At 38.3% G+C, this 27229-nt stretch overlaps 3 protein-coding genes and 1 long non-coding RNA gene across 7 annotated transcripts in view; 3 read left to right on the top strand and 1 right to left on the bottom strand.

Moving 5' to 3' along the window:
- The window catches only part of ythdc2 (YTH domain containing 2), a 39349-nt gene extending 29794 nt beyond the window's left edge, over positions 1 to 9555 (top strand). Inside the window, 4 exon segments of the mRNA XM_080303459.1 lie at positions 5030 to 5245; positions 5367 to 5552; positions 9228 to 9275; positions 9277 to 9555. Of these exon segments, the coding sequence (XP_080159585.1) occupies positions 5030 to 5245; positions 5367 to 5552; positions 9228 to 9275; positions 9277 to 9300 (474 nt within the window). The 3' untranslated portion in view covers positions 9301 to 9555.
- On the bottom strand, positions 248 to 11113 carry LOC145429672 (uncharacterized). 2 transcript variants are annotated; one of them, XR_013909941.1, is made up of 4 exons: positions 11027 to 11113; positions 5179 to 5292; positions 467 to 594; positions 248 to 381 (listed from the first exon to the last, which is right to left on the bottom strand). It is a non-coding gene; the product is annotated as an uncharacterized LOC145429672 (long non-coding RNA). The 2 variants fall into 2 exon arrangements; XR_013909942.1 differs by lacking the exon at positions 11027 to 11113 and having other exon boundaries at positions 453 to 594; positions 5179 to 5306.
- Positions 11114 to 11218: 105 nt separating this feature from the next.
- hmgcs1 (3-hydroxy-3-methylglutaryl-CoA synthase 1 (soluble)) lies at positions 11219 to 21534 on the top strand. 2 transcript variants are annotated; one of them, XM_026172853.2, is made up of 10 exons: positions 11219 to 11421; positions 13201 to 13649; positions 14791 to 14916; positions 15216 to 15380; positions 16120 to 16288; positions 16458 to 16628; positions 17369 to 17475; positions 17590 to 17715; positions 18243 to 18400; positions 20691 to 21534. In XM_026172853.2, the coding sequence occupies exons 2-10, from the start codon at positions 13202 to 13204 to the stop codon at positions 20766 to 20768; spliced, it is 1548 nt and encodes a 515-aa protein (XP_026028638.1). In that variant the 5' UTR covers positions 11219 to 11421; position 13201; the 3' UTR covers positions 20769 to 21534. The 2 variants fall into 2 exon arrangements, with proteins under 2 accessions (XP_026028638.1, XP_026028639.1); XM_026172854.2 differs by lacking the exon at positions 11219 to 11421 and adding an exon at positions 11926 to 12012.
- Positions 21535 to 24468: 2934 nt separating this feature from the next.
- The window catches only part of tln1 (talin 1), a 62300-nt gene continuing 59539 nt past the window's right edge, over positions 24469 to 27229 (top strand). The window contains exon 1 of one of the 2 annotated variants that reach the window (XM_026172851.2): positions 24469 to 24933. The gene's annotated coding sequence lies outside the window, so the exon portion shown is untranslated. The remainder of the gene's footprint in view (positions 24934 to 27229) is intronic. The other variant, XM_026172850.2, reaches the window with a different exon arrangement.

The raw sequence follows: 27229 nt of genomic DNA, 5'->3' as shown, positions 1-27229 counted from the left end.
GCATATCCTAGACCAGGGGTGTCAAACTCATTTTACATTGATCTTAAGCTGGCTAGACCAGTGAAACTTCCCTACTACTATTTAACTGTTCATGATGAAGTGAAAGAAATAGGTCAGCACAACTCTTTGGACTTAAATTGTAAGAAATAAATGTGTAAAATTACAGAAAAAGTTTTGTAATAAGTGTGTCAAGAACCGTAGTTCTAACACGCAAGCTGGACCCAGAAGCAAACACAATACGCGGGAATGCACGCAAATTAACTTTATTTCTTAACTAAAGGTGACCCGGAATAACCAAAGGGAACACGCTGTTTTAATGTTAGAACAGAAGAGACCGGGAGATAAATGATTTGGGGATGCTGCAATCAGGACCGTGGGAGGCTGCAACAGTAAGGGGAGAGAGTTACTGGAGAGATAACGGCATACAACAGGGGTAGAACTATTTATCTTACAATCGGGGTCGGACCGTGGGAACCGGAGGGAGGGGTGAGTGTCCGCGGGAGAGGATTCCAGGAAGACGGAGAGGATGATAGGCGGTTTTTCTGAACTCCAGGAGGACAGGCAGGTGAAGGCTTGAACGCGGCGGACAATAACCTGAGCAAACAGTGACAGGATTAACACAGTTCATAGAAACCAGAAATTCCACATCAACCGTAGTTACCACTGAATGGTGACTGATGGACTGGCGTGGCCACCTGGGCATCCCAATCGCTCCTCAGACACCGAGCCGCGGACCAAGACAAAGTGAAAAACAGCTACTCTTCTGTTTTTCACAAAGTCACAGAGTATTTATTAGAGACATAGCTAAGCATTTAGCAATTTGGCATAATTTGTGAAAGCTGAAATTTCTTCGGTATTAAGTAGCAAAAATTTGGCTTTTTTGTTAGAAGTAATTTTTGGGCTAAAGAAAAAGTGGCTGACCAAACTTTATTGAACCAGCAGCAAAAAGAAGTTTTGTGTACAGTGCTGTCAGAGTGACGAAACCTGCAGAATCTGCGAGATTTCTGCTTTCAGCTCCTGACAGTATGTCCATATCTATTTGTGGACTCTATGTACCTTCTTGTTAATTGTTTGCTGTTTTAGCTGTTTGGTGGTTGTTGAAATGACTCTTTGAGCATCTGGCGGTACATCTTGCTAAACCAGATGTTCTGCCCCTGTACCGGAGGTGTTGGGGTTCAACAGTTTAATTGTTTATTGCTTTATTACTTTGTGTAGTATGAATGGCCACAAGGGAGGTTTTTATCTGTAGAAAAACCTGGTAAACTTATGAAAATACAGCTAAAAGTCCAACATTTCTGCTTGTGCTTGTTTGTGGTGAGCAGCAGATCAAACAAGTTAAGAGGTATAAATAGCTTGAACCACATTTAAGCCCGTGAGACTCATTTAGACACTCACGACACCGAGCCATGGCTCTGTGCTACATGCACACATTTCTGTGCCTTATATGCCTTATATGCATCTGCTACTACTAGACAAAACACACAAGTTTTAAGGTACAAGTTTGAATCTTTTCATCCTCCACAATTCTACACTCAGCTTTCCAGATGCTGCTTATTCACATTTTTGCTCCTTCCTTCACTTTTTTTCCAACATGCTTAATTAAAATCCGGCTACCCAACTTTCTGTATACCTGGCCTGTACCACTACACTTGCTGTCTTTTTTGGCTCCGACGTACTGACGGGCCATTAATGACTGAATATGAAATTATCTTGTGGGCTTGATATAATTGTATCGCAGGCCGGATGTGGGACGTACATTTGACACCCCTGTCCTAGACTTTAAAAGTCTACTTTTGTAATTCTCTGTTCATAAAATGTATTTAAGATCTCCATTAGTGTACTTTTTTTTTTATCTTGAATTCACAAACTGACGAGTTTTGGGTTTTTTTGTTTTGTTATTTCTTTGCAGTCATTTCTCTTGTCAGTCATGTTCTATTCTATTCTTCAGTTTTCCAAGATTTAAATATTAGAGATGGACCGATCCGATATTACGTATCGGTATCGGTCCGATACTGACCTAAATTACTGGATCGGATATCGGAGAAAAATAAAAAATGTAATCCGATCCATTAAATATCACGAAAGCACCTCACAAAACTTGCAACACGCCGTAACTCACCTCAGAACGTTAGCACGTCAGAGCAGTATGCATCACGTGATAGAGCGGCTGTGGCATGCGGGACCTGTCGGTGGTCTGGATTAGAGATGGCACGATACCACTTTTTTATGTCCGATACCGATATCATAAATTTGGATATCTGCCGATACCGATATGAATCCGATATAGTGTTTTTTAATCAACAAAACTGTTTTTTAAATATCTTGCTGCATTTTGTATAAGTTCATACTCAAGTTTAAAACAACAACTACACTAAAGCTATTCTGTTATACCTGTATGCAAAAAAAAAAAAATTTCATAGTTCAGCAATACTGATCAATCTAATAAACTTAAACCTACACCATCCTCCCTATTCTGGTATTTTAAAGAGTACTTAGCATAAATATTAAGCAACCTAACTAATAGGGTTCCAACTCCCAGCAACAACAAAAATAAAAAAATTAAAAATAGGGAACCACCCCTCACGCTCCACCTCATGATGCTTAATCGACGTAATCAACCTTAATTTGATGCAGTGTGAAAAAAAATGCACAGAAATCAATTATTTTTCAAGAAATATTAAATAGATTCAACATCTTTCTTCAACAAAATTGCAGACTGCACAGATGGTACCTTCCCAAAGGGAAAAAGTACTATAGCTTACTAGGGTATATATATTAGACTTAATAGTTACTATATACAGTAATTGACTTCTATTCATTTTACATCAAATTAAAACTTTGGGTGTCAGATAATTATTTATTAAAAGCTAGACATTTTAAATGAGAATAAGAAAGAAAAGTATGTCTTTGTGCCCCCTTTTCCCTGTTAATGCCCTATCGGCCCCCCTGGCGAAACTTTGCTAGATCCGCCCCTGCACAGTTACCAGCGTCAGCTACGTAGAAAAAGATCCTGGAGTAGAAAGTAGAGATGGACCGATCCGATATTACGTATCGGTATCGGTCCGATACTGACCTAAATTACTGGATCGGATATCGGAGAAAAATAAAAAATGTAATCCGATCCATTAAATATCACGAAAGCACCTCACAAAACTTGCAACACGCTGTAACTCACCTCAGAACGTTAGCACGTCAGAGCAGTATGCATCACGTGATAGAGCGGCTGTGGCATGCGGGACCTGTCGGTGGTCTGGATAGCATTTGGAGCTTCGCTAGCAACCCAGCATTTCATCTCCGACAAAGTTATCCCCGAGAGAAGTAAAGCAAGTGTGTAAGTCCATCTCTGAATGTAAAGCATTCCTGCGTTAAGCTTAACAAGCGATATATGGAGCGACTGCCTCTCCTGCTGCTACTTCAATCATGAAACTGCTTAACGATCAGCTGATCGGCTTTTCTGTCGCGAGTCCGTCTCTCTAGTTTGTTTTTGGCCCACTTTGCACCAGAAAGAGTAAACCAGCGGCTGAACAACAGCAGCACGTTTAAGCTTGATCAGCTATTGTTAGAATGTATTTAATATTACTTTCTACTCCAGGATCTTTTTCTACGTAGCTGACAGCTGGTAACTGTGCAGGGGCGGATCTAGCAAAGTTTAGCCAGGGGGGCCGATAGGGCATTAACAGGGAAAAGGGGGCACAAAGACATACTTTTCTTTCTTATTCTCATTTAAAATGTCTAGCTTTTAATAAATAATTATCTGACACCCAAAGTTTTAATTTGATGTAAAATGAATAGAAGTCAATTACTGTATATAGTAACTATTAAGTCTAATATATATACCCTAGTAAGCTATAGTACTTTTTCCTTTGGGAAGGTACCATCTGTGCAGTCTGCAATTTTGTTGAAGAAAGATGTTGAATCTATTTAATATTTCTTGAAAAATAATTGATTTCTGTGCATTTTTTTTCACACTGCATCAAATTAAGGTTGATTACGTCGATTAAGCATCATGAGGTGGAGCGTGAGGGGTGGTTACCTATTTTTTTATTTTTTTATTTTTGTTGTTGCTGGGAGTTGGAACCCTATTAGTTAGGTTGCTTAATATTTATGCTAAGTACTCTTTAAAATACCAGAATAGGGAGGATGGTGTAGGTTTAAGTTTATTAGATTGATCAGTATTGCTGAACTATGAAATCTTTTTTTTTGCATACAGGTATAACAGAATAGCTTTAGTGTAGTTGTTGTTTTAAACTTGAGTATGAACTTATACAAAATGCAGCAAGATATTTAAAAAAACAGTTTTGTTGATTAAAAAACACTATATCGGATTCATATCGGTATCGGCAGATATCCAAATTTATGATATCGGTATCGGTATCGGACATAAAAAAGTGGTATCGTGCCATCTCTATTAAATATTACTACAAGATACTCTGTAATAAACTGACAGAAACCTTTAAGGTTGGGTGATATGTAAAAATTTTCAAACCAACAATTGTCAGTCCAATAAGCATTAATAGACTTTTCCATGGGCTGATCAATGTAATCATGCATGGACTGATTTGCTCATTTAGAATCTGTATGTTTTGTTTGGAGGGAATATTTTACCTTCTTGTTTGTTTCAGTATTAATATAGCTACTTTTTGGATCATTTATTTATTTATGTATGTATTTATTTTTTTTATTTGAGATGTATTTGAGACTCCTATGTTTTCGTTTTTCATCTTATTTAATATCTTAGACAATCTTAGTCCGGTTCTTTTGTGTTGCCAGTAACAAATATTTCAACTCAGTTCAGTATGTTAACAACTTTAAAATAATTTTTCAGTACAGTGCATCTGATATGATTTGGAAACACACACAGAGCACAAACAAAATGAACTAATGAGTCTCTAAGTGTCTGCTTCCTTTTGGGGGTTTTTTTAAACACAAACAGGTGAGCTTGGCGCACGTTACAGTCATACTAACTAAATGATGGGTTATTGAGGTTGGATGGTAATGCTTGCTAATGTTTCTCTCTCCACTTTTGCAGCAGGTTGTGAAGCCTGTGTGCACTCAGCTGGCCTGCCATCAGACATTAGTCCGATACTTTATTATGAAAAGCAGCAACATCAGGAACTTGGAAATTTCTCAGCAAAAAGGCATCTGGTCTACTACACCAAGTAATGAGACCAAACTCACCAAGGCCTTTTTGGAGAATAGCGCCATCATCCTTATCTTCTCTGTTCAGGGCTCTGGACACTTCCAGGTGACACTCTGTATGCATGATCATGTGTGCCAGAGTCATGATGCTGACTGTGAAATTGCAACAGTAAAAAGAAAATCGGTTTTGAAAGACCAAACTTGTGTTTTTGTTTTCTTTTTCACAGGGCTATGCTCGCATGACGTCTGTCGTCAGTCAGGAGGAGAGCTGTCATGACTGGGGCCTCATGGAACTAGGAGGGGCTTTCAGTGTAGAATGGATACACAAAGAAAATATTCCCTTCCAGTGCACCCAGCATATCCTCAACCCATGGAATGACAACAAGAAGGTCCAGATTAGCAGGGATGGGCAGGTACATATACAGGGTGCATCACAGCACAGAAGCTCTTTCACATATTGGTACAAGCAGTTAATGTGACTGCCAGCACGAATGGTAGTGGCATACTGCTCCAGCAGAGAATGCAGTGAACAGTTAATAAACGGATCATTTGCAAACACTAAATTAGAACTAAACACAAACTCCAAAAAGTTTTAATGTTGTGTAAAATGTGAATAAAATCTGATCTCATTAAACAATTTTTGTATCCACAAAAAACACAGAAAGCATACCGAATGCTTAAACTGAGCAAATATCCCCTTTTAAAGATGAAAAAGGTGATGGTAGCAACACTTCTCAGAAAACTTGGGACATAGCCATGTTTCCTACTGTGTGCTATCCCCTCTTTTAACACCCATTAAAACTTGCAGATCTTTTGGGAGAGAACTCTAGTCCCCTTCTTGTCTAATAGAGGATCTTAGCTTTTCAGCAGTTGTGGTCCTTTCTATATACAGTTTTATGATGCACCAAATATTTTACGTTGGTTAAAAGAGACGGTGGTGGCGTTTTTGTATCATATTTACATATAGCCTCCGGCTTCTTCTTTGTATCAGAGAACTTGAACTTGATTTGTGGATGGCATGGTGAAATGCATTTATAGATGGTGATTTGTGGTAGTGTTCCTGATCCCATGCAGTTATTTCCATGATAGAATCATGCCAGTTTTCTAAAAGTAGCTGTAGATAATATTACATCTGTGAGATGATTATTGGTAATTTTTTCTCTAATGATAAAAATTTTATTTGTGAAGAAGTTCATGAAGTCATTACTAGTTAACGTTAAAGGGATGGTTGGCTCAATAGAGCTCTGACTTTGTCAGCCTGGCTACAGTGCTGAAGAGAAATCTGGGGTTGTTCTAATTTTCTTCAATCAGTGATGAATAGTAAGATGTTCTGGCTTTGCAGAGGGCTTTTTTTATAAAGCAACAAACTATTTCTCCAGGCTAAATGATGATCTTCTAAATTTGTGACACGCCATTTCCTCTCCAGATTACGAGTCATCTGCTTTAGGCTACGTGTTTGAGAATTATACCACAGAATCAGGTACTTCTTATTTGAGGCCTTATGTTTTCACCAGAGCTACAGTATCCAGAGTCATACATAGTGAGGAGGTAAAATTATTAACAAGATAATCGACCTCTGTTGGAGTAGCATTCAGGTAGCTGCTCTGCTCTGTGTTGGTACAGGGCATTGAAGATGATAACAGTGGGTGGATTATATTCATTCTAGTTCTTGATGGGGTTGAGGTTAGTAGGTTAGTACTTCCAATACCAAACGTATGAATTTGACCTTCAGCACCGGGCCACAGTGTTGTTGGAATAAAAAAGGCAAAGCGCCAAGCCAAGCCCATGATAAATCTGTGCTTTCATATTTATCCCAAATCCTGACCCTATTATAAAACTTTCTTCCCCAGAAAAAATGGATACTGGATATACTGGAAAAAAATTTTTTTTTGTCTTTTTCAGACCATTCTCTGCAAACCCTAGAGAAATCCCAGTAGATGAGCAGTTTTTGAAATACTGTTATGCATATTATTATTGACAGTTTTGTAGACTGTGGTCAATAAGGCAGAGAGAAAGACTCGCTCTCTGAGTTTGTTTCAGGCTTTGGTCTTGGTTGTGGTCACAGTGGAAAATCCGGATTCACACAGATATGTAGTTGTGAATGGGAGGAATTTCACAGCTCTCAGTGCCAGACATCCTTTGAGACAGCAATCCAAAAGGAGCCCAGGTCCAGTTTGCCCCACTGCAACTTTAAAGTGCTATCGGTGGAAACTTCCAGAAGATGGGATTAGAGATGTGAGGGCAAAGCGACATCACTTTGAGTGGGATCTGCAGAAAATAGGAAATATTCATCAAATTTCTCTGTCAGTTGTGAAAGGTGTTACAGACAGAATCACTGATCTTCACTTGAGGGGAGTTTTCCAAGATGAGAGATAAAAGTGAAAACATGTCCATCCTCTTTTCCTGGGCCCTCTTAGTCAATAAAGCAATTTTCCCCTTGAAAGCTTCAACTTTGTCTGCAACAAAAAACATGTTGCTGTTTCTCCCTTGAAGTGAGATGTTCAGCTGGTTCAGCAGTGAAAAAATGTCACAGAGGTAGGCAAGCTTGGCTTAATAATGTGCAAGAGCAGATTTTCTTTCTCTGTGAGAAAAGAGAAGACCTCGTTCCTCAGTTCAAATAAATGCTTGAGGACCAGTCCTCTTGAAAGCCAGCTTACCTCACTCTGGTAGAGCAGCTGGACCTGACCTGCTTCCATGTCCTCACAAAGCTTGGTAAAACATCTGTAGTTATTTTTAATGAATTTGATAGTTTACATCCATCACCTCGTGGAACTCAAGTGACATCTTTTTTGCTACAAGGATTTCACAGTAGAGAAAACAGTGGGTCCATTTCGCTTCTGGTGCACAATCAAAGATCTGCCTAATGATGCCTGCCAGTCTTTGAAGCTTCATCATTAGTGCACACCCCAACACAGTTCTGCCAGTTCAGATCGTTCTCAGTGAAGTAGTTGTCAATGCAGCGGAAACATTCCTGAGCCGTGGCTCGTGTTGGTAGCTCTCCACAAAACAGCATGTCTTCTGCTGTCCCAGCGATAACAAACTGAAACCAGCAATAATGCACCATTCGTGACATCAGTGAACTACTTTTTATTCTTTCTAGAAGCTGATGCTGTATGTCTAAGGCCATGTCCATGATATGGTGGCTTGCAGTGTTGTTTGAGAGTAGGATGGTCAGTACCTTTTTTGCAGCAGCCTCTCCGATCATTTCATGAAACATATGTACAGGGGCAGGCAAAATCAACTCTTCCACTATAGTGAAAGACTTTTTACTCTGTGACACAAGTCTGGATACAAGGTAGCTAGATTTTAAAGCACATTTAGAGTTACCAGTCAGTGACACAACAGACAGTTCCTGCATCTGCTGTCCATTTTTCTTTTCCCTTGAAATATTCCGCTGGTTTTCTTGCGAGTGTGGGATGTTTGGTTTCGAGATGCCGTTTTAATTTCAAAGGCTTTAGTGCTTCGTTGGATAGCATTAGTCCACACTCCACACATTGGGCTCTTGGGTCTGCTTCTTTTCTTTTCCGTTCACAAACCCATATTCAGGAAGTCAGGGTTGTACTTGCACAAAATTTTTGCGGGGGGGGGTTGTCACTTTTATCTTCATTTTTGCATTTTAAGAACTACTCCATATATTTTGCTGACGGCAGGCAGGGTGTCTTCTTCTGCTTGCTTATTGAGGCTGATTAAACAACTCTCACCAAGCTGGGAGAAGCTGTATTGTAACTGAGATTTTCATGGATAACAGTAGTCCCTGGTGTCTTCAATTAATAACTAATGATGTCCCACGGCCCACAGGTGTAAAACAAAAAAGGTGTTTTGCGCCCCTCAAGGCATGGCTCACCGATGGTTAAAAATCACTGGTGTAAGGTATATTCCTCAACCAGGCAACAATCAAAATACATTTTAATAACCTCACACAAAAGATTAAAATGTTCTGCTATACATATTGTTACAAACTGGGACTGAAAGCTGATCCTTTTTTTAATTATTGTTATTATTAGACACATTTTTCATAAATATATAATAATTTGATTATGCATTTGATTTGTTTTGAACTTTTCTGCCATTTTTTTTTTCTAATGTAGGAATTGGAGCCACAAGCTGGAAGCCAGCTGCTGTTGTTATGGGAGAATTAATTCTGGGAGTCAAGTTAAATGAGAGGTAGCAGCCAAAAACCTCTCTCCATACTCCACACTCATTAAGTTTTGTTTTTATATCTCCTCATACCTGTTGTTATATCTGCATAAATTAAATCTTTTACTTATTACACGCATTATTTCTGTTTTACCTTCAGTGGTACACTGTTCTACTAGCTAAGGCTACGTAGCAGGAGCATGGAAGAAGGGCTGACTAATTGTAATTTTTTTTCCCTTGTTAATACACAAGTTCAGTTTTAGAATGTATTCAAAAGGGTACAGTGTTGTGTTAATGAACTGTTTGTTCAGAATAAAATATCTGATGCTTTAAAAAACTTACTAAACAGGGTTTTTAAATGTCTGACAAGAAAATGAATGAAAGAAAAATGCTTGTACTATGTTTGTAATATGTATGTACGTTACTGTTTTCATCATACATTTTATTGTGAAATTGTGATGTTCAGTTAGTTTGAATTACAGAGTTTTGACAGGGTCAAATGTTTACACTGTGTCCCATTTATAGCAAATAAACAGTGATTATTTCTTGTTGCCAACTTGCTGTAGTGCCTCATACTTGGTATCATCAGGTCTTTAACCCATCAGCAAAATCAATATATATTCTTTTGTTAAAGGAATATATATGTACGTACACACACACACACACACACACACACACACACACACAGGTTTCTCCTGCCACATTTTGTGCTCTTCTTATCAATCTATTTTATACCTAATCTGTCCCATGATTTTTGCTGATGCATTTTTATTCATTGTGTAGCTCTTGATAGAGACTACATTTAATTGTTCCTCTCTACTAAGCAACTCTTAGTGGGGTTGCTGACTCAGTAGTATTGACCTGTTATTTACCTTATAACCTATAATTTTGAAGTTTTGTTTTTTTTTTTCTAAATCTTTATGCTTTGGAATAATAATACAACCCAGATTCACAATTGAAGTGTAATGGTGTTCATTCTCGTCTTAAAGTGGTGGTGTTTTTACCGAATTAATTTTGCTTGTTTATTCGTTTTTTCACAGAAAAATGGTAAAATAAAGTAAATAACAGTCACTCTGGTTATCATTTGGAAACCTGTAGTTGGCAAGCAGATTTAACATATAGCTATTAAGCACGTTATGGCTTAGCTGCAGTGTTAAAATGTTGCTTGGAAGATTATTTCATCATATAATTATACACATCTCCATGTATATATGCATGTAAAACGCATATGACTTGTACAGACCACTAACTCTAGTCAATTCTGCAATTAGGGGGTTACTTTTATCTTTCATCTTTTGATTATTTTCCTGTCATCATTAACCTCCTAGGACCTGGCATCCACATATGTGGACATCATATTTTGGGTTATTTAGACCAAAATACTCAATTTTGCTCTACAGGGGCCTTATATCTAATTACGAGGACATTATACTATCAAAATTTTAAACGAATATCCTCATATGTGGCTCTCATTTTTCTTATAAACAAAAATTTGGTTAAAAAATAAATAAATCTGGTAATTCTTTGTTTTTACATTCATAAGGTCCCAATCAGCCCAAATATCAAAGAGTAATTAAAAATGTATGCCGTGGAAGAGTTCGCGTCTTAGGAGGTTAAAATATATAAAGGTAGTCTAGAAGCCTATTGATTAGTGATTAATATAGTTTTAGCACAAGTAATGTGTATATAATGTTATTGTAATTCACATTGTTTTTGCAGTATAAAACACCTGGCAACTATTGATACTCACCAGAAATTATGACCGCTACAATTTTTCATAACCATGGTGCTCTGTACTACAAGTGCTACACACTACCGCGCCAGGAATTATTTGTGCAACCTGATTGGCTCTTTCTTTCTCACCAGACATCATGCATGTCATACTATTGGACAGCAAATACGGCCGTGATGCGTGGTTGTGATTGGTATTCTCCGATTGGTTGGAAGCTTTCAGGGGGTTCGTAGCGCCGCATCGTGCCTGTGAGCTGTGATTGGACAGGAAGCCAGGTGCTGTAGTACTGAAGTTACGCTGCCTCGTCACTGTCTGATATAAATACACCTCTACTTGACTGCTAGAGGTTGCTGAGCTGGATATAAGAAACGCCGAAGAGAATAACCTTCATCGCTGAAGTTGACTACATACAGGTGAGAATCGCTACGAATATCCTGCAGCTACACATGTTCAGTTATGAAGAAAACACAAGATAAATTTATTGTGCGTTGCTGTTAATCTGATTTTCACATGAGAATAAAGAATCGTTCTTGTGTGAGCACACACACACACACACACACACATATAAATAGATGTTTTAGTTAATGTAAGAATGTTAACACTGAAGCAGACATGGCGAGTCAGACCCTTTAGTACAGGTTTATGACAGTGAGTGCATATATAAATATATACACCTCAGTTGGTCCGTCAGCTGTATTCTTCCGACTAGCAAACTGTCCGAAGAAACGCTTGTAGTCCGTACTGTGATCTATCAAAGTATGTGCCCTGCATAAGAATGTCATCAAACTAGTTACTTTTTAATTTTTTTTAATTTCATTTTTTTTAATGAAAACAACATATTTTCATACGCAAGTGTCCCGTTAACTCAGTGTGGTAGACTATACTTTGGCTCCCAGGCATGCACTGCTTAAGTTCCAGGAAATCCAGTTGCCGTTGCCCTTTCACCCAATTTTGTTGCCCACTGTACTTATCTGGTCCCCGTCTAGTTCTATGTAGCCGTTTAGGTACGTATTCTGAATGGTATGAAAGCAAATATATAGTTATGGGCAGCTCCAGAAACGTGTCCTCCACTTTAAGCTAAGATTTAAGATTTGGTTCTGAAAATCTGCTGGGCCGACCTTTTGACTAGCTAATCTTACCGGCTTAAATATTCATGTGGAGTGACAGTATATGTCAACATTTGATGATATTTATGTAAAAGTCAAGGAAAGAAAGAAGGTCATAGAATCAGTACAGCTGTAGCAAGTATATCACATTTGCTGTTCTCTTAGCTAACGTGGTTGCTAGCAATGCCACCCGTAATCGCAGCAAGTCGGCTAACGTTATCTGTCAGATTATTGGTAAAGAGATCATCAGTAAATAGACTAATATCAGTACACTGTTCTTTTCTAGTATTACTTTTTGTGCTTTCTAAATACTTTCTAATAAGTCTCAAACTAGCATACAGTTTGAGAGTTGGATTTTATTGTTTATGATTATTAGCCTGTAATGACTCGTGCTCTGCGACGTTGTTGTAATTAAATAAAATGTACCCCCATAATTATGCAGCTGTAAAGGTTTTGGTGCTGATGCCTGTGCATAAGTAATATTGTTATATTAGTTTATTTTGGCTGTACATTTTCAACCCTTATACAACCAATTTTATCCCTTTTCATCATCAGCATCTGTTAGTGTAGGGTATTTTAGTCGGAAGCCTGTTGAGGTAAATGTTGCTGTAATTTGGTGCTATATAAATAAAACTGATTTGAATGAGATATAACCAAGTACTTACCTGTCAATGGGGCTGGTCATATGCCAGTATTTTAAGGCTGAATGGTGATACTTAACATATGGATTTTTCCATATTTTCTATAAAAACATTAAAATTGTGCCATTTACTAACCTACTGATTTAACTTGTGTTAGAGTGATTCAGATTTCACCATCAGAGAGTGAATCCAAAACTGCATACTCACAGATGTAGATACTGGAACTGCTGCATATAGCTACTTAACATATATGATCAAATCCTTATTTTGTTTAACAAATTATCAGTATAAATTAACTCCTGTATGTATCCATCCACCCTGTTTATTGACATTTTTAAAACTGGTGTGCTTGGAAACTAAGAGTATATCTGTTTTTATGTGTTATCTGTGTGTTATTAATATAATGTTTAATATAAAACCCCTTCTTGTCCCCTAATTTGTTCAGGATGCCTGGCTCAGCCCCAGTTAGTTACCTGGGACCATGGCCTAAAGATGTGGGTATCATTGCCTTAGAACTGTACTTCCCATCCCAATATGTGGACCAGACTGAGTTGGAGGAGTTTGATGGTGTGCCCACTGGTAAATACACCGTGGGCTTGGGCCAAGCTCGCATGGGCTTTTGTTCAGACCGTGAGGATATAAATTCTCTCTGCCTGACTGTGGTCCAGAGGTTGATGGAGAAGAATGCTCTATCCTACAACAGCATTGGTCGACTGGAAGTTGGTACTGAAACCATCATTGACAAGTCCAAGTCTGTCAAGACAGCCCTCATGCAGCTATTTGAGAACTCTGGCAATACAGATGTGGAGGGAATTGACACCACAAATGCTTGCTATGGTGGTACAGCTGCACTCTTCAACGCTGTCAACTGGGTGGAATCCAGCTCATGGGATGGTGAGTAAGCTTTTGTTAATGTTAAGCTGCTTTTGTTTATATCAAAAATTACCAGAAATATCTCATGTTTTCCAGTCAAAGCTGACCTCTCTAAACCCCAAAAGGTAAAATTTTACAATTAGATAAACCAAAGAAATCCACAAAATGTAAACATTTGAGATGCTGGAGCTCCAGAGTGGTTTCCATTTTTTGTTTAATAACTTAAGTAGTCTCCAAAGTGCATTGCACTGCTATAGTTATCATCCCAGTCCACTTAAAAAAAGTCTTTCAGTTAAGCATAATTACTCAGCATTACCCAGCAAGTCATGCAGCAATGTAATTTCATGAATGTTCACTTATTAGTGTTACAAGTTCTTCATATTTCACAAATCATTGTGTGTTAGTGAGCTGTGGCTTAGGTGAGTGAGCAGGGCGTCTACCAATCAGAAGCTTGGTGAATTGAACAGTTTCCTCAGATGTGTCCGTCGTGCGATCATGTGACTGTTAGACAAAAGTGCTGAATGAACGCTCTGGGTTCTCAACTTGAGAACAAAGGTCTAGAATCGACTCTGTGTGCAGTCATAGCGCCCAAAATATAACACATGTAAGCTTTTTGAAAAGCCACAGTGGCTTTTTTTTTTAAATCTCTTCACCAGTGTTTAGTGACATGCTGACTCAAACATATCTCTCTTGTAAATGAGACACTAAGTCTCAGCGGTATTACCTGTATAAATAAAGTTTAAATAAAGTTAAAACATTATATTATGCATGAAAACTTAAGTAGATAGACTTGTATATGCAGTATGTGGGGTATGTAGGTATTTTTACTCAGTTGTATATAGCATTTGTATTCTATTTTTATCTTATTGTATATTTTATTCTATTTTATTCTACTGTATATAGTATTTTATTCTATTCTGTACAGTTGTGTACTGTATTTATTCTTATTGTATTCTAATTTTTGCTTCATAACTTTTGCAATGTCCACTTCCTGCTGTGACAAAACAAATTTCCCACGTGTGGGACTAATAAAGGTTATCTTATCTTATCTTATGTGTGTGTCTTTTTGGTGTAGTCTGTGTTGAGTGTACCTGAAGCAGCTTCTGTTTTTCTAAAAAGAATGCCTTAGTGATTTCCTGCTCCTTGTGTTTCTTCTCTGCAGGACGTTATGCTTTGGTGGTAGCAGGGGACATTGCTGTCTATGCCACAGGAAGCGCCCGGCCTACAGGGGGGGCTGGTGCTGTGGCCATCCTGATTGGGCCTAATGCTCCTCTGGCCTTTGAGCGAGGTCAGTTAATTGATAGCTTTGTTTCTTATGCTCAGTCTCTGAGACAGAGCTTTTGAGAAAGAAATTATACATTTTTGGAAAAAAGTTTATTTCTGCTCAGATGAGTTATGATATAAGCACTTGTAATGGATACACCAGTAGGACTGTGTTAAATCTGTTAGTAGATAAAATGTATCTAGAAATGACCTCAGTCGTGCAACGTTTTAAATGAGCATCGCACAAAATGTGTCTGAACATATGTCTTTTGACATTTGTGGTAAAATGAGGGAATGACTGAAGTTGTTGTTTTTAATATACAGGCCTACGGGGAACCCACATGCAGCATGCATATGACTTCTATAAGCCAGACATGGTGTCAGAGTATCCTGTTGTAGATGGCAAGCTGTCGATACAGTGCTACCTGAGTGCCTTGGACCGCTGCTACTCTGTGTACCGCAACAAAATCCATGCACAGTGGCAACGAGGTTGGTAGTATATAGAAAGACACACACATGTCTGGTTTGCTATCCTCGTGAGGACATCTCATTGACATTATGCTTTCCCTAGCCGCTTACCCTAACCCTAACCCTAACCATCAAAAATGAATGCCTAATCCTTACCCTAAACCTTAACCATAACGCAATTGTAACCATGACACTAAAACCACATTTTGAGTCTTCAAACTCATGGGGACATGGATTTTGGTCCCCATCAGGCCTGTTGGTCCCAAAGAATAGTAAATTTCGTATTTTGGACCCCCCCAAATAGGAAAAACCAGTACACACACACACCTTGGCCAGAAAAATTACTTCTTTGGTTTTCTCTCAAGGTCAGCGGTTTGGTATAAACTGCTCTGTGGTATGGGGTCTGTAAATTGGAGTATGAGCCAAAAGCTCTTAGCTGCCCCTTTCTTTTTATTGAACAATGTGTTTTGATTTTGAACCGAAGTCACAAAGAATCTAAATCAAGCCCTAAAAACTAGCAGGAATTTATGCTGGGCTAGGAAGAAGTGCAACAAGATTTGAGTTGTATGTAGAAAAAACATGTTCAAGAGAAGTGTTGGTTTGAGTGAAACTCTTATCTATCATTTCAAACTGTCATTTACACCTGTGCCGTATGTAGCCTAGTGTGGTAGTACTGCTTGAGCTACACACAAGATAACCATTGTGTCATTCAGTAAATTAATTTTTTCACATGGTCTTTAATCATTATATTTTCTAACAGAGGGTTCAGATAAGAGCTTCAGCCTGGAGGACTTTGGCTTTTTAGTCTTCCACTCTCCTTATTGCAAGCTGGTACAGAAGTCATTGGCAAGACTGATGCTGAATGACTTTCTGAACCACCCCAGCCCAAACACTGAGACCGGACCCTTCACAGGCCTCGAAGCCTTCAGGTACTCTCAAAGTAAAGCACCTGGCCAGATAGTTTGTTTTAAAGTCGTGAGCTCAAGTGTAATTGCTAGTTTTGGACATATTTAGACATTTTCATCATTTGTACTTTTATACAAACACAAAGGGGGGAAAAGCACTTGTAGTAGTTTTCTTACTCATTGTGTGTTGCAGAGATGTACAGCCAGAGGATACCTACTTTGACCGGGATGTGGAGAAGGCATTCATGAAGGCCAGTACAGATATGTTTGAGAGGAAGACCAAGGCATCCCTGCTAATCTCCAACCAGAATGGAAACATGTACACCCCCTCTGTCTATGGCTGCCTGGCATCACTTATTGCACAGTATGTCTCATTGTCTTTTCTTCCTTTTGCATTTATTTGTCCACTGAGGTCAAACATTAGTTTGAATCACGTGCTTAAGAAGGTTGAAGTCAAAGCCTGGATTAACCTATAATAAATAAATTAAAGGCAGCAACACATGGGTGCAATAGTTTAGCTGTCTGCTGGAGCAGATGAACATATGCTGCAAGTCTTAAAGTAATGTCCTGGGTTCAACTCCAGTCTGAGCTCTTTGCTGCATGTCTTTCCCCACCTTCCTGTCTGCTCTTCACTGCACTATCTAGTCAAGGCAAAAAAGACAAAATCCACTCAGACTTGAGGCATAATTAAAATTCTGTGGGATGTGCTCCAAATTTTGTGTTAGGCTTTGTGTGTGTGTGTGTGTGTGTGTGTGTGTGTGTGTGTGTGTGTGTGTGTGTGTGTGTGTGTGTGTGTGTGTGTGTGTGTGTGCTTGAGTGAGCGGGAGCGCACAATTTTCCTTTCTTTTCTTTTCTTTTTCTTTTTTTAAAAATCCATGTTATAGTTCACTTCTCAACTGCCTGAATAATAAAGGCTGAACAGATCACATAGAAGTCCTGAATCCATACTGATTCCACAACACTAACATCAAGAGTCTCTTTGGATCCTTGTCCTTGATTTGAAATGCTTGTCCTGCTAAGATTACTATTTATTTGGGACTAGTTTTACTCATCCAGTATGTATATTAAAAAAAAATATATATATATTTGTTGCCTCTGTTGTAGACACACACCATCACAAATGGCAGGACAAAGGATTGGAGTTTTCTCCTATGGTTCAGGATTTGCTGCTACACTGTATTCTCTCAGAGTGACACAGGACCATATCCCTGGTAAGTCATATATTTTACAATTGACTTGTGTGACATAAGTAAAATTGCAAACTTTTGCCATTAAAAACAGTAGAAAGAAACTGTAGTTCATTTCTGGTTGGTTGTCTGTGTCAGGATCTAGTCTGGACAAACTTGTATTGAGCCTAAGCGACCTGAAGACAAGACTGGACTCGAGGAAGAAAGTTTCGCCAGCTCTTTTCTCTGAGAATATGAAGCTGCGAGAAGACACACACCACTTGGGTATGACCTCGCTTTTGTTGCTTGGTTATTATTTTTCCATATTTCTGACAGCAAGGACACTAAGAGCTGTCACAAACGCACAAAATAGCGTTCATGTAAGCACAAATAGAAAATGTTAATTGTGATGTTTACAGTAATGACAAGTATGTGATTCTTGTTCTAATATAATTAAAGAGCTTCACAACGGCTTTTGCTGTGCCCTAATATAAAATGTTACTTGGTTATTTATATATTATTCTGCACAAAGAAACATGATTAACAAATCTTGATTGACTGATTTAAGTCAAAAACAAAAATAGAAGATTCACACCCCAGGTAAATGTAAGACAGTGTACCCTGACTTTGCTTTCAAATTCACACATCTGAAGAGTACTTCAATGGAAAGTCTTTAACTTGTCAGAGTCTTGCCTCAGTAAAATAGGCTGGTTTGGCTAAAACGCTCACTGAGTTATTCACACACACAACTAGACTGGTATTTGGAATAATGGCTTGTTTACACTGATCACTTTTTTTCTTCTTCCATACAGCCAACTATGTCCCACAAGGCTCTGTTGAGGATCTGTTCCCAGGTACATGGTACTTGACGCGAGTGGATGACAAACACCGCAGGGAATATGCCCGCAGACCTCTGGATGATGACCTGCCAGCAGAATCAGAACGGGTTCGCTCAAGCAGTGCCACAGAGGTACAGGAGGAATAAATATTTGGGCAGTTTTCTATCTTTCATATAGACAAAATGAATTCTGTAACAGTATTTTTTTTTTAATCTGTAAATGACTATATGAGCAGTCCCTTATAGAAACAAATGACATGGTGGGCATGTAAGAGTCCACATGCTTAGTAAGAGTATAAAACCTTTAATTGGTGAATCTAAATTGGCCATAGGTGTGAATGCGAGTACGAATGTCTGTCATCCCTGGCGATCCATCCAGGGTGTACCCAACCTCTTGCCCTATGGTAGCTGGAATAGGCTCCAACCTCCCTACGACTCTGATATGGATAAGTGGAAGAGCGTGGATGGATGAATGGATGAAATCACCCAGCTATTTTATATAATTTAGTTATATTCGGGTTGTGGGGGCTGCAGGCTAAACAGAGAACCACCTCTTCCAGCTTATCTGGGGGAACACTGTAGCATTCCCAGGCCAGTCGGTAGATGTCATCTCTCCAACGTGTTCTGAGGCTGAGCCTTCCTCCTCAGTATGACAAGCCCAGCTGGTGTTGCAACACTTTATTCAGGAGGCGACCACCTCAACTGTCTTCTTTTGTAGCTGCTGTGCTCTAAACCTTTCCTGAATGACTGAACTCCTCAGCCTGTTCTAAGGGAAAGCCCATCCACCTTGCAGAGACAGCTCGTTTCCACAGCTGGTATCAGCAATCTCATTCTTTTACATTTAGAAAAAGAACTAACAACTAGAAGAAGAAGAATAGTAAAGAATAAAGAGAAACAGGAACTCAGTAGTGTGAATGCTTTACAAAGCACACAATAAGCTTGTCAACAAAAAGATCAGGTGAGATTAAGAGATTTATGGGGTTTGTCAACAACAATCTCAGAGCAGCAGCTCCACCTGGTGGTAGATAGCATTTAGAAGACAACAATTTACTGATATTTGGCATCAATTGAAAACAATTACATTAAACAACTAGTACATCTGGTACCGACTAGTGACAGTAGTGACGATTACTCCTGTAGTTGTCTAGTCATGCACATTCCTATACGCTATATTGCCAAAGGCATTTGTTTGTCTGCCTTCACATGCATATGAATTTAAATGACATCCCTTCCTTAATCCATCTAGTTTAATGTAATGTCAGTCCACTATTTGTGGCAGGAGCCTCCATTAGACACTTCCCTTTCCAGAATTGCATTCTTGAGGTCAGACATTGCTGTTGGGTGAGAAGGCCTGGCTCATGGTCACCTCTTTAATTCATCCCAAAGGTGTTCTATAGGTTTGAGATCAGGACTCAGTCAAGTTCTTTGACACCAAATTCCCTCATCCATGTCTTTATGGACATGGCTTTGTACACTGGTGTGCAGTCATGTCGGAACAGGAAGAGGGGCTCCCCAAACTGGTCTCTAAAAGTTGGGAGCATCAAATTGTCCAAAATGTCTTGGATGCTGAATCATTAAGAGTTCCTCTCATTAGAACTAAGGAGCTGAGCCCTTCCTGAAAAACAACCCCACACCATAATCCCCAATACATTAAAAGTTCTTTTGGCAACAGCCAAACCCAGACTTGTCCATTGAATTGCCAAACAGAGAGTCGTGATTTGTAACTGGAGAGAACATGTCTCAGCTGCTCTAACAAATGATCTGCTTTGCATTGCACTTGGTGGTGAAAGGGTTGGATAAGTTTTCATCCAGGGATATGCGTTCCACGAAGCTCTTTGCACATTGTCCTTGAGCTAATTTCCACAGGAAGTTTGGAGGTGTTGATTCTGCAGAATGTTGCAAACTCTGCACCTCAGCATCCTCAGATTTTTACACGGCGTACCGCTTGGTGGCTGTCATTCCTAATCACTTCCACTTTGTTTTAATACAACTAAGAGAGTACTGTGGAATGGGAAAGAAATTCCACTGGTGGCATTCTATCACACTACCACACTTGTCATCTCAGATTTAAACTGGTCAGATGGTTCTTTTTCTCAGTGGAAATGCAAACAAGCAGTAGTCTGAAGGAACCATTTGGCTTCCTGAAAAGTGTTCCTGGGCACTTGGATGGATGACGGTTTATGTAAAACATAAATGTGGAGGAACCTGTGATTCAGAAGAGAAAGCTTGTCAGCATTCTCTCTCTGCATGTCTTGGTGTACCTAGACAAGATACTGAAGCCCTTTTCCCCATCTACGAAAGAATCCCCCTGCACATGCAGCATTGCTTCTCCCATATAATCAGAGGGCTCTAACTTGTCAAAATGCAATATATGGACAGTAATGAATTGTTTCATGATGTTGATTATTTTTTCTTCTTTCAGCACATCCCAAGTCCAGTAAAGAAGATGCCTCGTATGCCTGCAGCCACGGCTGGCTCTGAAAGAGCCGTCAGCAACTGAAAGTACTCTGCACTTACTTGGAGAATTATTAAGTTCCAGCAGTTTGGAAACTATGCGAGACAATAGAGATCAGATGAATAGCAACAGAAAGTGCTGTGCCGTGCAAAATTATGATTAAATCTCCATTAGTGGAGGACTACAAACAGCTGGAGTCCCCTTGTCTTCATGTGTTACTGCAGGACAGTAAACCTGAGCAGAGTCTGTTACCACAATATTTTATTTTAGTTATCCTTTATTTCAACTTTTATATTTCATGAACAGCTATATTTGGGAGAACCATAAACAGACATAGACATAGCATGATTGATTCTGACAGCTGCCAACCAGTGATGATGTGACTTCAGGTTTTCCTCTAATGAAACAGAACGAAGAGTATGTGTCACCTGTTTTTATGATTTAAAATTGTACTGCTGTCACAGCATATGATGGAGGTGCTGACTTTACAATGTCACTTGGTCATCATAAACCAGAACAGTTCAACACAAGAGGCAAAATGATGCTATATAAAGAGGAGCTTTTTCCAGTAGGCAAATGGTGCGTTATCTTTAAACTTCTGATTCCGGGAGCCAAATATCTAAAACCCAATGTAAATCTGTAAAAAGAAAAAAAAAAAGAAAATATGCACTGTAGCATACTGTATACTTTGTAACACATACCTGGTTTTATTTTGTTGAGACACCAATCAATTTATTGAGGGGTTATTGTAAGAAAATGTTTAATAGTGTTAAACATTTCACTGATAAATAAATCAAATATATCAAACTGACTATGGCTTCTAATTTCCCATTTTTAAAAGAACTTTGTGTGAATTTGAGAAACTGGTCAGACAAGAAAAGACATGTTCTTGGACAGAGGGAACTTTAGCTGAAACTTCATATTTGCAGTCTAATTCATTAAACTGGGTAAGGTCATTGGTTGCATTGTCATTCATTGTTATTTTCTAAACCTGTTCTGTTCACTTACAGAAGTAAATAGCAAGCAAGTTATTTATTGCCTCTATGTGTACAGAAACAGTTCACTTTATTACAGGAAACAAAAAGGGGAAAGAAGATTATTTAAAAATGTCATGGAAACATTATAGCCAGTGCCTGCAAGGTTTTCTTCTTGTGATGTGGCCCTTTTTAAGAAATCTGAAATTTACATTCATCCAATCTAATCAGTGTTTCAGGGGGGAAAAATATAGGTACCGTACAAACAACTGCTAGAAATCCTTTGTAAACCTTCTTGAATTTGAGTAATTTATCCTATCATTCTTGAAAGTGCAGTCTGATCTTCTAATTAAATTTAGTTGTTAAATTTACACAAATTTACATGTGTACTTTTAGGTTTCTGTTGCAAACAGTGCAAGCAGAAAGCAGCCAAACAATTTCATTTCAGTAACTTGTAGTTTGACAACCTCGTAGAAGCAGGAACTTCCATCAGAAATTTCCTGTAGCTGCTTGTCATACTTATACAAAACATGGAAGAATCCTTTATTATTCCTGTAGAATGAGGGTGACTACATATGTATTCCAGTCACTGCCTTACACATACATACATTAGATTGGCATAAATTGAGTTGATAAATCTACCATCATCCTCATATTTGTCATCATTTGACTATTTATATATCAAAGTGCTTGAGAAATTGAACATAAAGTGATATAAAAAAGGGGGTTGCCTTTCTGATTTCCTCTTTTTCAATTGTTTGTTACACTTAAATGTTTCAAATCAAACACATTTAAATATTAGACAAAGATAACACAAGGAAACAGAAAATACAGTTTCAACATGGCACCATCACACTACCTCCACCATATTTTACTGGTGGTATGATTTTTTGTTTTTGAAATGCTTTGGAAATGTAATGAACACACACCATTAAATTTCTCATAATTAGGTTAGTTATCAGAATTGGATTGTTGTGGGCAGCATAGTGGTGCTGTGGTTAGCACTGTTGCCTCACCTTAGGCCCATCCCTGTGTTTGCGTCAGTTCTCTCTGGGTGCTCCAGCTTCCTCCCACAGTCCAAAGGCTTGCAGTGATGGGTGTGAATGGTTCTCAGTCTCTGTTAGCCCTGTGATGTGCAGGCGACCTGTCCAGGGTATAGCCCACCTTTTGCCCTAGGAAAGGCTGGGATAGACTGATTAACTAAAGACTAAAAACATCTTAAGTTAAGTTCAGATTAAAATGCAAACATACTGTTATCCTGTTCTAATAGGTGGAAACACCTAATGTTTTCCCGCCTCATATATACTTCACACTGCGGAAAACAATGTGTCTCCCTCTTTAATAGATTAAAGAATTTTTGATTATGATTTTGCAAGGATCACAACTAAACGGGATGTGGGATTTATTGTGCATCATTTATGTGGCATTAAATTTAGAATAGATACAACAATGCTGTTGTCTATTAGAGGCTTTCAAGAATCTAGTTTTTGATTAGATTCTAAATTGCCAATATTTCCTGGATATTTTTTTTTCAAATAATAAGGAGAGTTATTATATTTTAAATCCTCTAACTACTAACTGCAACACTGTAGTTAACAGAATTGTCAGCTAATTATTAAGCTGTTAAACTAACTCTACTCACCCATGATGTTGAGTGTGCATGGTAACAATGCTAATGTAATTGTTTTTACATGTGTAAATAGCTTTGAATTAAAATAAAACATATGCAGAAATATACAAGATCTCGGGTTACTTAAAGCAGTAAAACTGCTTTAAAATGATGGAAAATGTCTATGTTTTTACACAATGGTAATTTTCTGTTATTTCTGTACATCTATCCAAAATAATTTGCCATAAAAGAACACAAAATGTCTGTTTAGGTGGCAAAATAGATGACTAATTTGTTTTAGTAAGTTGCTTATTTGACAGAAGAAATAGCCATCTATCCATTTTCCTTCACTGATTTTAAATAACATTTCACTAAACTTAATTCACCACTAGTACTTGCAACTTGCAGAGTTGCATACTGAAGCATTTAGTATGTATACAGAATCTGTTTTTACAGTTCTCATCTTTTTTAATTAATATTAATTTGCAGAACATTTGTATTAAGCTTGAACATTAGACAGGTCTTGCAATAATCACAGAAAATATACCTTGCCCTAAAAACAGCAAATTAATACTGAGTGACTATTGACACTGACTGAATAATATAACATAATATAATATTATAATACTATAATAACATAATAATAATAAAGAGACAAACGAACTGTGTTTAATATGTGATTAAGATTTATTTAATGAAAAATAATCTTTGTTTTTTTATCTGAAAATTTATATTTATATCCTTGCAGATGGTGAGAAAGTAAGTCGCAGGTTCAAGAGCTTTGTAAGACAAGGAATGACAAGTCAGAAAGCCACCCAAGACTTCAACAGAATTTTAAAAATATATGTACCTCTCCACCTTTCTTCTTCTTTTGAATGTTAATTTGTTATTATTGTTTTTATTGCAGATAGTAGCTTTTTAAAAACTTTTTAAAAAATTACTAATCAAAGAGAACATTAAAAAGAGGGCTACAGAAGAGAAACACTGGGTTTCAGTCCCGTCACTGTCAGTGATGACAGCCGGATGCGAGCAGTGTTCAGGCCAAAGAAAAAGTAAGATAGGTTGAAGTTTCGAGGAGCTGACACTTTTACCGTTATGTGGCCCCAGCGTTGCGTGCGCACACCAGCTTTATAATACGACGATGTTGACACTTTTGACACACCCACCGAACCATCCTGGGCAACTTCAAATGCAGCTGGCCAACGTTTGAAGGAAACATGTCTGTCTACCCGGAAACCCTAACAAAGCAGATCTGAACGTCTCCGCGGTCTCCTCCAGCACAGTCCGTGCCATTAAGAGTCAAATTGAGTTGGTTTAGTGTTGAAAACAAGACAGAGTTTGGAAACAAAATAGAAAAGTATGAAAACACCCTCAGTGTTATTCGCCTGCAGCAGAACAGTACCCGAACTCTACACCGCCCCTCTGTGCGTCGACGCGCTGAGCCAGGGTGGAGTTTTTCGCAAGCCGCTGCCGAGGGATAGGGAGAGGAACTGAGAAAAAGTCGTCTTCTGGCCTTTCCCCTGGTGGAAAACTTTATTTGTTGTCGGGAGTTAATTTAAGGATCGTTAAATCAGCTCTGTTTTCCGTGTTTGAGTGGCCGTCGACGAGAGTGGATTAACGCGCCCAGGTCAGACTGAATGTTTCTAACTTTGAAAAGTTTCTAGCTTTTTTCTTCGTTTTTTTAAAACGCGAAGTCCCTGACGTCACCACAGACTCGACATGGAAGCGAGACAGATTAGTAAACGTATGCAGATTTGGGCCTTCTAATGTAGAGAGCGCATAAACGGTAGTGTATATGATAACCCAGAAGTTAAATCACACAAATGGGAGACGAATCGAAAGTATCAAGCGCCAAAAGAGACCACCTCTCACACACACACGCACACACATCTGAATTTTCTGTGCGCCGTGTCACTGTCCTCTCATGCTTCCCTACAATACGCGCATTTTGATGAGATATATATAAGTTACCTTTATACTATGAAATAGTTTGAATGTCAAAGTTAAAAGGAGTTAACAGCTGTATTGTTCCCCTTTTGACCTACAGCATGCAAGTTCAGTTCATCACAGTCATTTTGTAGGCCGCTCATAAGTGTCCTGGGCGTGTTGTGCAGCTGTTAGAACAAGAAAAAATATCGCCTCTGGGTGTAAATTCTTACACCGCTGTGATGTGTTGTGCAACACAATGAAGGAATTTGGATGCAGATATGTCTACTAACCACCGAGCAATAAAGGAAAAAACAAAGGGTACTTTCTACAGGCTGAAGGACGGCCTGTAGAAACTAGCCTGGAAGAATTAGGAGCTGTACATTTTTAGGCAGGCTCACCTAAAATAAGTAAATAAATAAACTAAAAACCAAACAAAAGCATTTTTGTCTCTGTGAAATTGCTTATTACATTAATTGATTAAAAGAATGTTATAACAATTAATAACTGCTTCATTTTGTATTTAAACTTGTATCTCATTAGATTTTTACATCTTTACATTTTTTTTTATATCATGCTGCTGTAACACAATTTCCCAAATTTTGGGATAAATAAACGCTTATCATTCACTGAAAAGTAATGTCTTCAGTAAATGCTTCACCTTCTTTTTTGAACTTGTAAAGATCAGCCTGTGTTCATTAAATAAGGAGTTTTGTTACATGTTAGGTTGCTTATTCAATGCTTACCTTTCAAAAAAGAAGTGCAAAGAAAAAAAAATATAAATAACTATCTGACACCAGAACACATATAAGGGAACAGTTAATATATGCACAAGATGGCATGCTCTCAGTGCACTGCACATTTTCGACCACAACCACAGCAAAAATAAATAAGTAAAAATCTAACTATTTTAAGTGGAGGCGAGTGAGCAAGAGATAAAGATAGAGAATCATGAGGTCTTACAAAAGTAAGAACAAAACGTAAACTGGAACTAAACAGAAATCCAATCACTCAGCTTATTGTGACTTGTTGTCTTTGCCTTCCTGAGTGTTGTGTTTGTTTTTAGTTGAACAGATTATTTGTTAGTTGATGTAGTCTTATATGTCTTGTGTGTGTGGATTTTTTTCATTAACCAGCTTCACATGTGTAGCAGAAGCTAACTTTTAACTGCCAAGCCACTATACACTGGTGAAACACTGTGATCTGGGCTGTAAAGAAATGAAGAAAGGCCTCCAGTATTCAAGGTTCAGGCCATGCTGTGTAGTAATCTGAGCTAATCTACCAGCCATACAGAATTCAGGTAACAGAGTAAAATCCCATTTTGGAAGTTGTATCGTGGACTATTCTCACACCAGTTAAGGAAACCTGCTTCCATTCCAATGTGTTGCCGTGGTTGGAGTGTAGTGTTTTAACTCAGCCATATTTGGTCAAGACAACATGTGCAGCCACTAGTCCACAAGAAATCATTTGTTTTAGACATAAGCCAATTCCCATGGCTGTGTGAGATGCCTGGGGAGTTCAGTCACACCAATGAGGAGACTGGAAGAAAATACAGCTCTTACTTAATTTAAAAATCACACAAAACCTTAATGTTGTTGGGTTGTTTATGATTAAATGAAACATGTATAAAGAATAAAAAGAAACAGAGCTTACCTTGTGATGGCATCACACTAACTGTAATACTGGCTGGTATTATGCCAAATTGTCAATAATTTCATCCATCAGAAACATTAATCCATGTATGGAGAACAACCTCCAGGTGAATTCTAGGGTCTTACATATGAGAACATAATAAAAAAATTCATTTGGTGCTTACCAGGTGCTGAAATTATGTAAATAAAACTTGAACACATGACATACAATGTCATTATTTATTTTGGAAAAAAACTAAGCAAAAATAGGTGTGTAACACAATGCTAATACATCATCAGTGGTCTTAGAGAAACTGTTGCTCACCACCAATCTGGGAAGGGTTTTAAAACCATTTTTAGAAAGAC

Source organism: Astatotilapia calliptera, chromosome 7, assembly GCF_964374335.1.
Source record: "Astatotilapia calliptera chromosome 7, fAstCal68.1, whole genome shotgun sequence".
Taxonomy (NCBI): domain Eukaryota; kingdom Metazoa; phylum Chordata; class Actinopteri; order Cichliformes; family Cichlidae; genus Astatotilapia; species Astatotilapia calliptera.
Note: the sequence above shows the minus strand (reverse complement) of the source record. Positions and strands in the feature narration are given on the sequence as shown.

Coding starts and splice junctions, on each gene's coding strand:
- hmgcs1 (XM_026172853.2), top strand. CDS start 13,202: ATGCCTGGCTCAGCCCCAGTTAGTTACCTGGGACCATGGCCTAAAGAT. Junction 13,650..14,790: donor GGAATCCAGCTCATGGGATG/GTGAGTAAGCTT, acceptor TCTTCTCTGCAG/GACGTTATGCTTTGGTGGTA. Junction 17,476..17,589: donor GACACAGGACCATATCCCTG/GTAAGTCATATA, acceptor TGTCTGTGTCAG/GATCTAGTCTGGACAAACTT.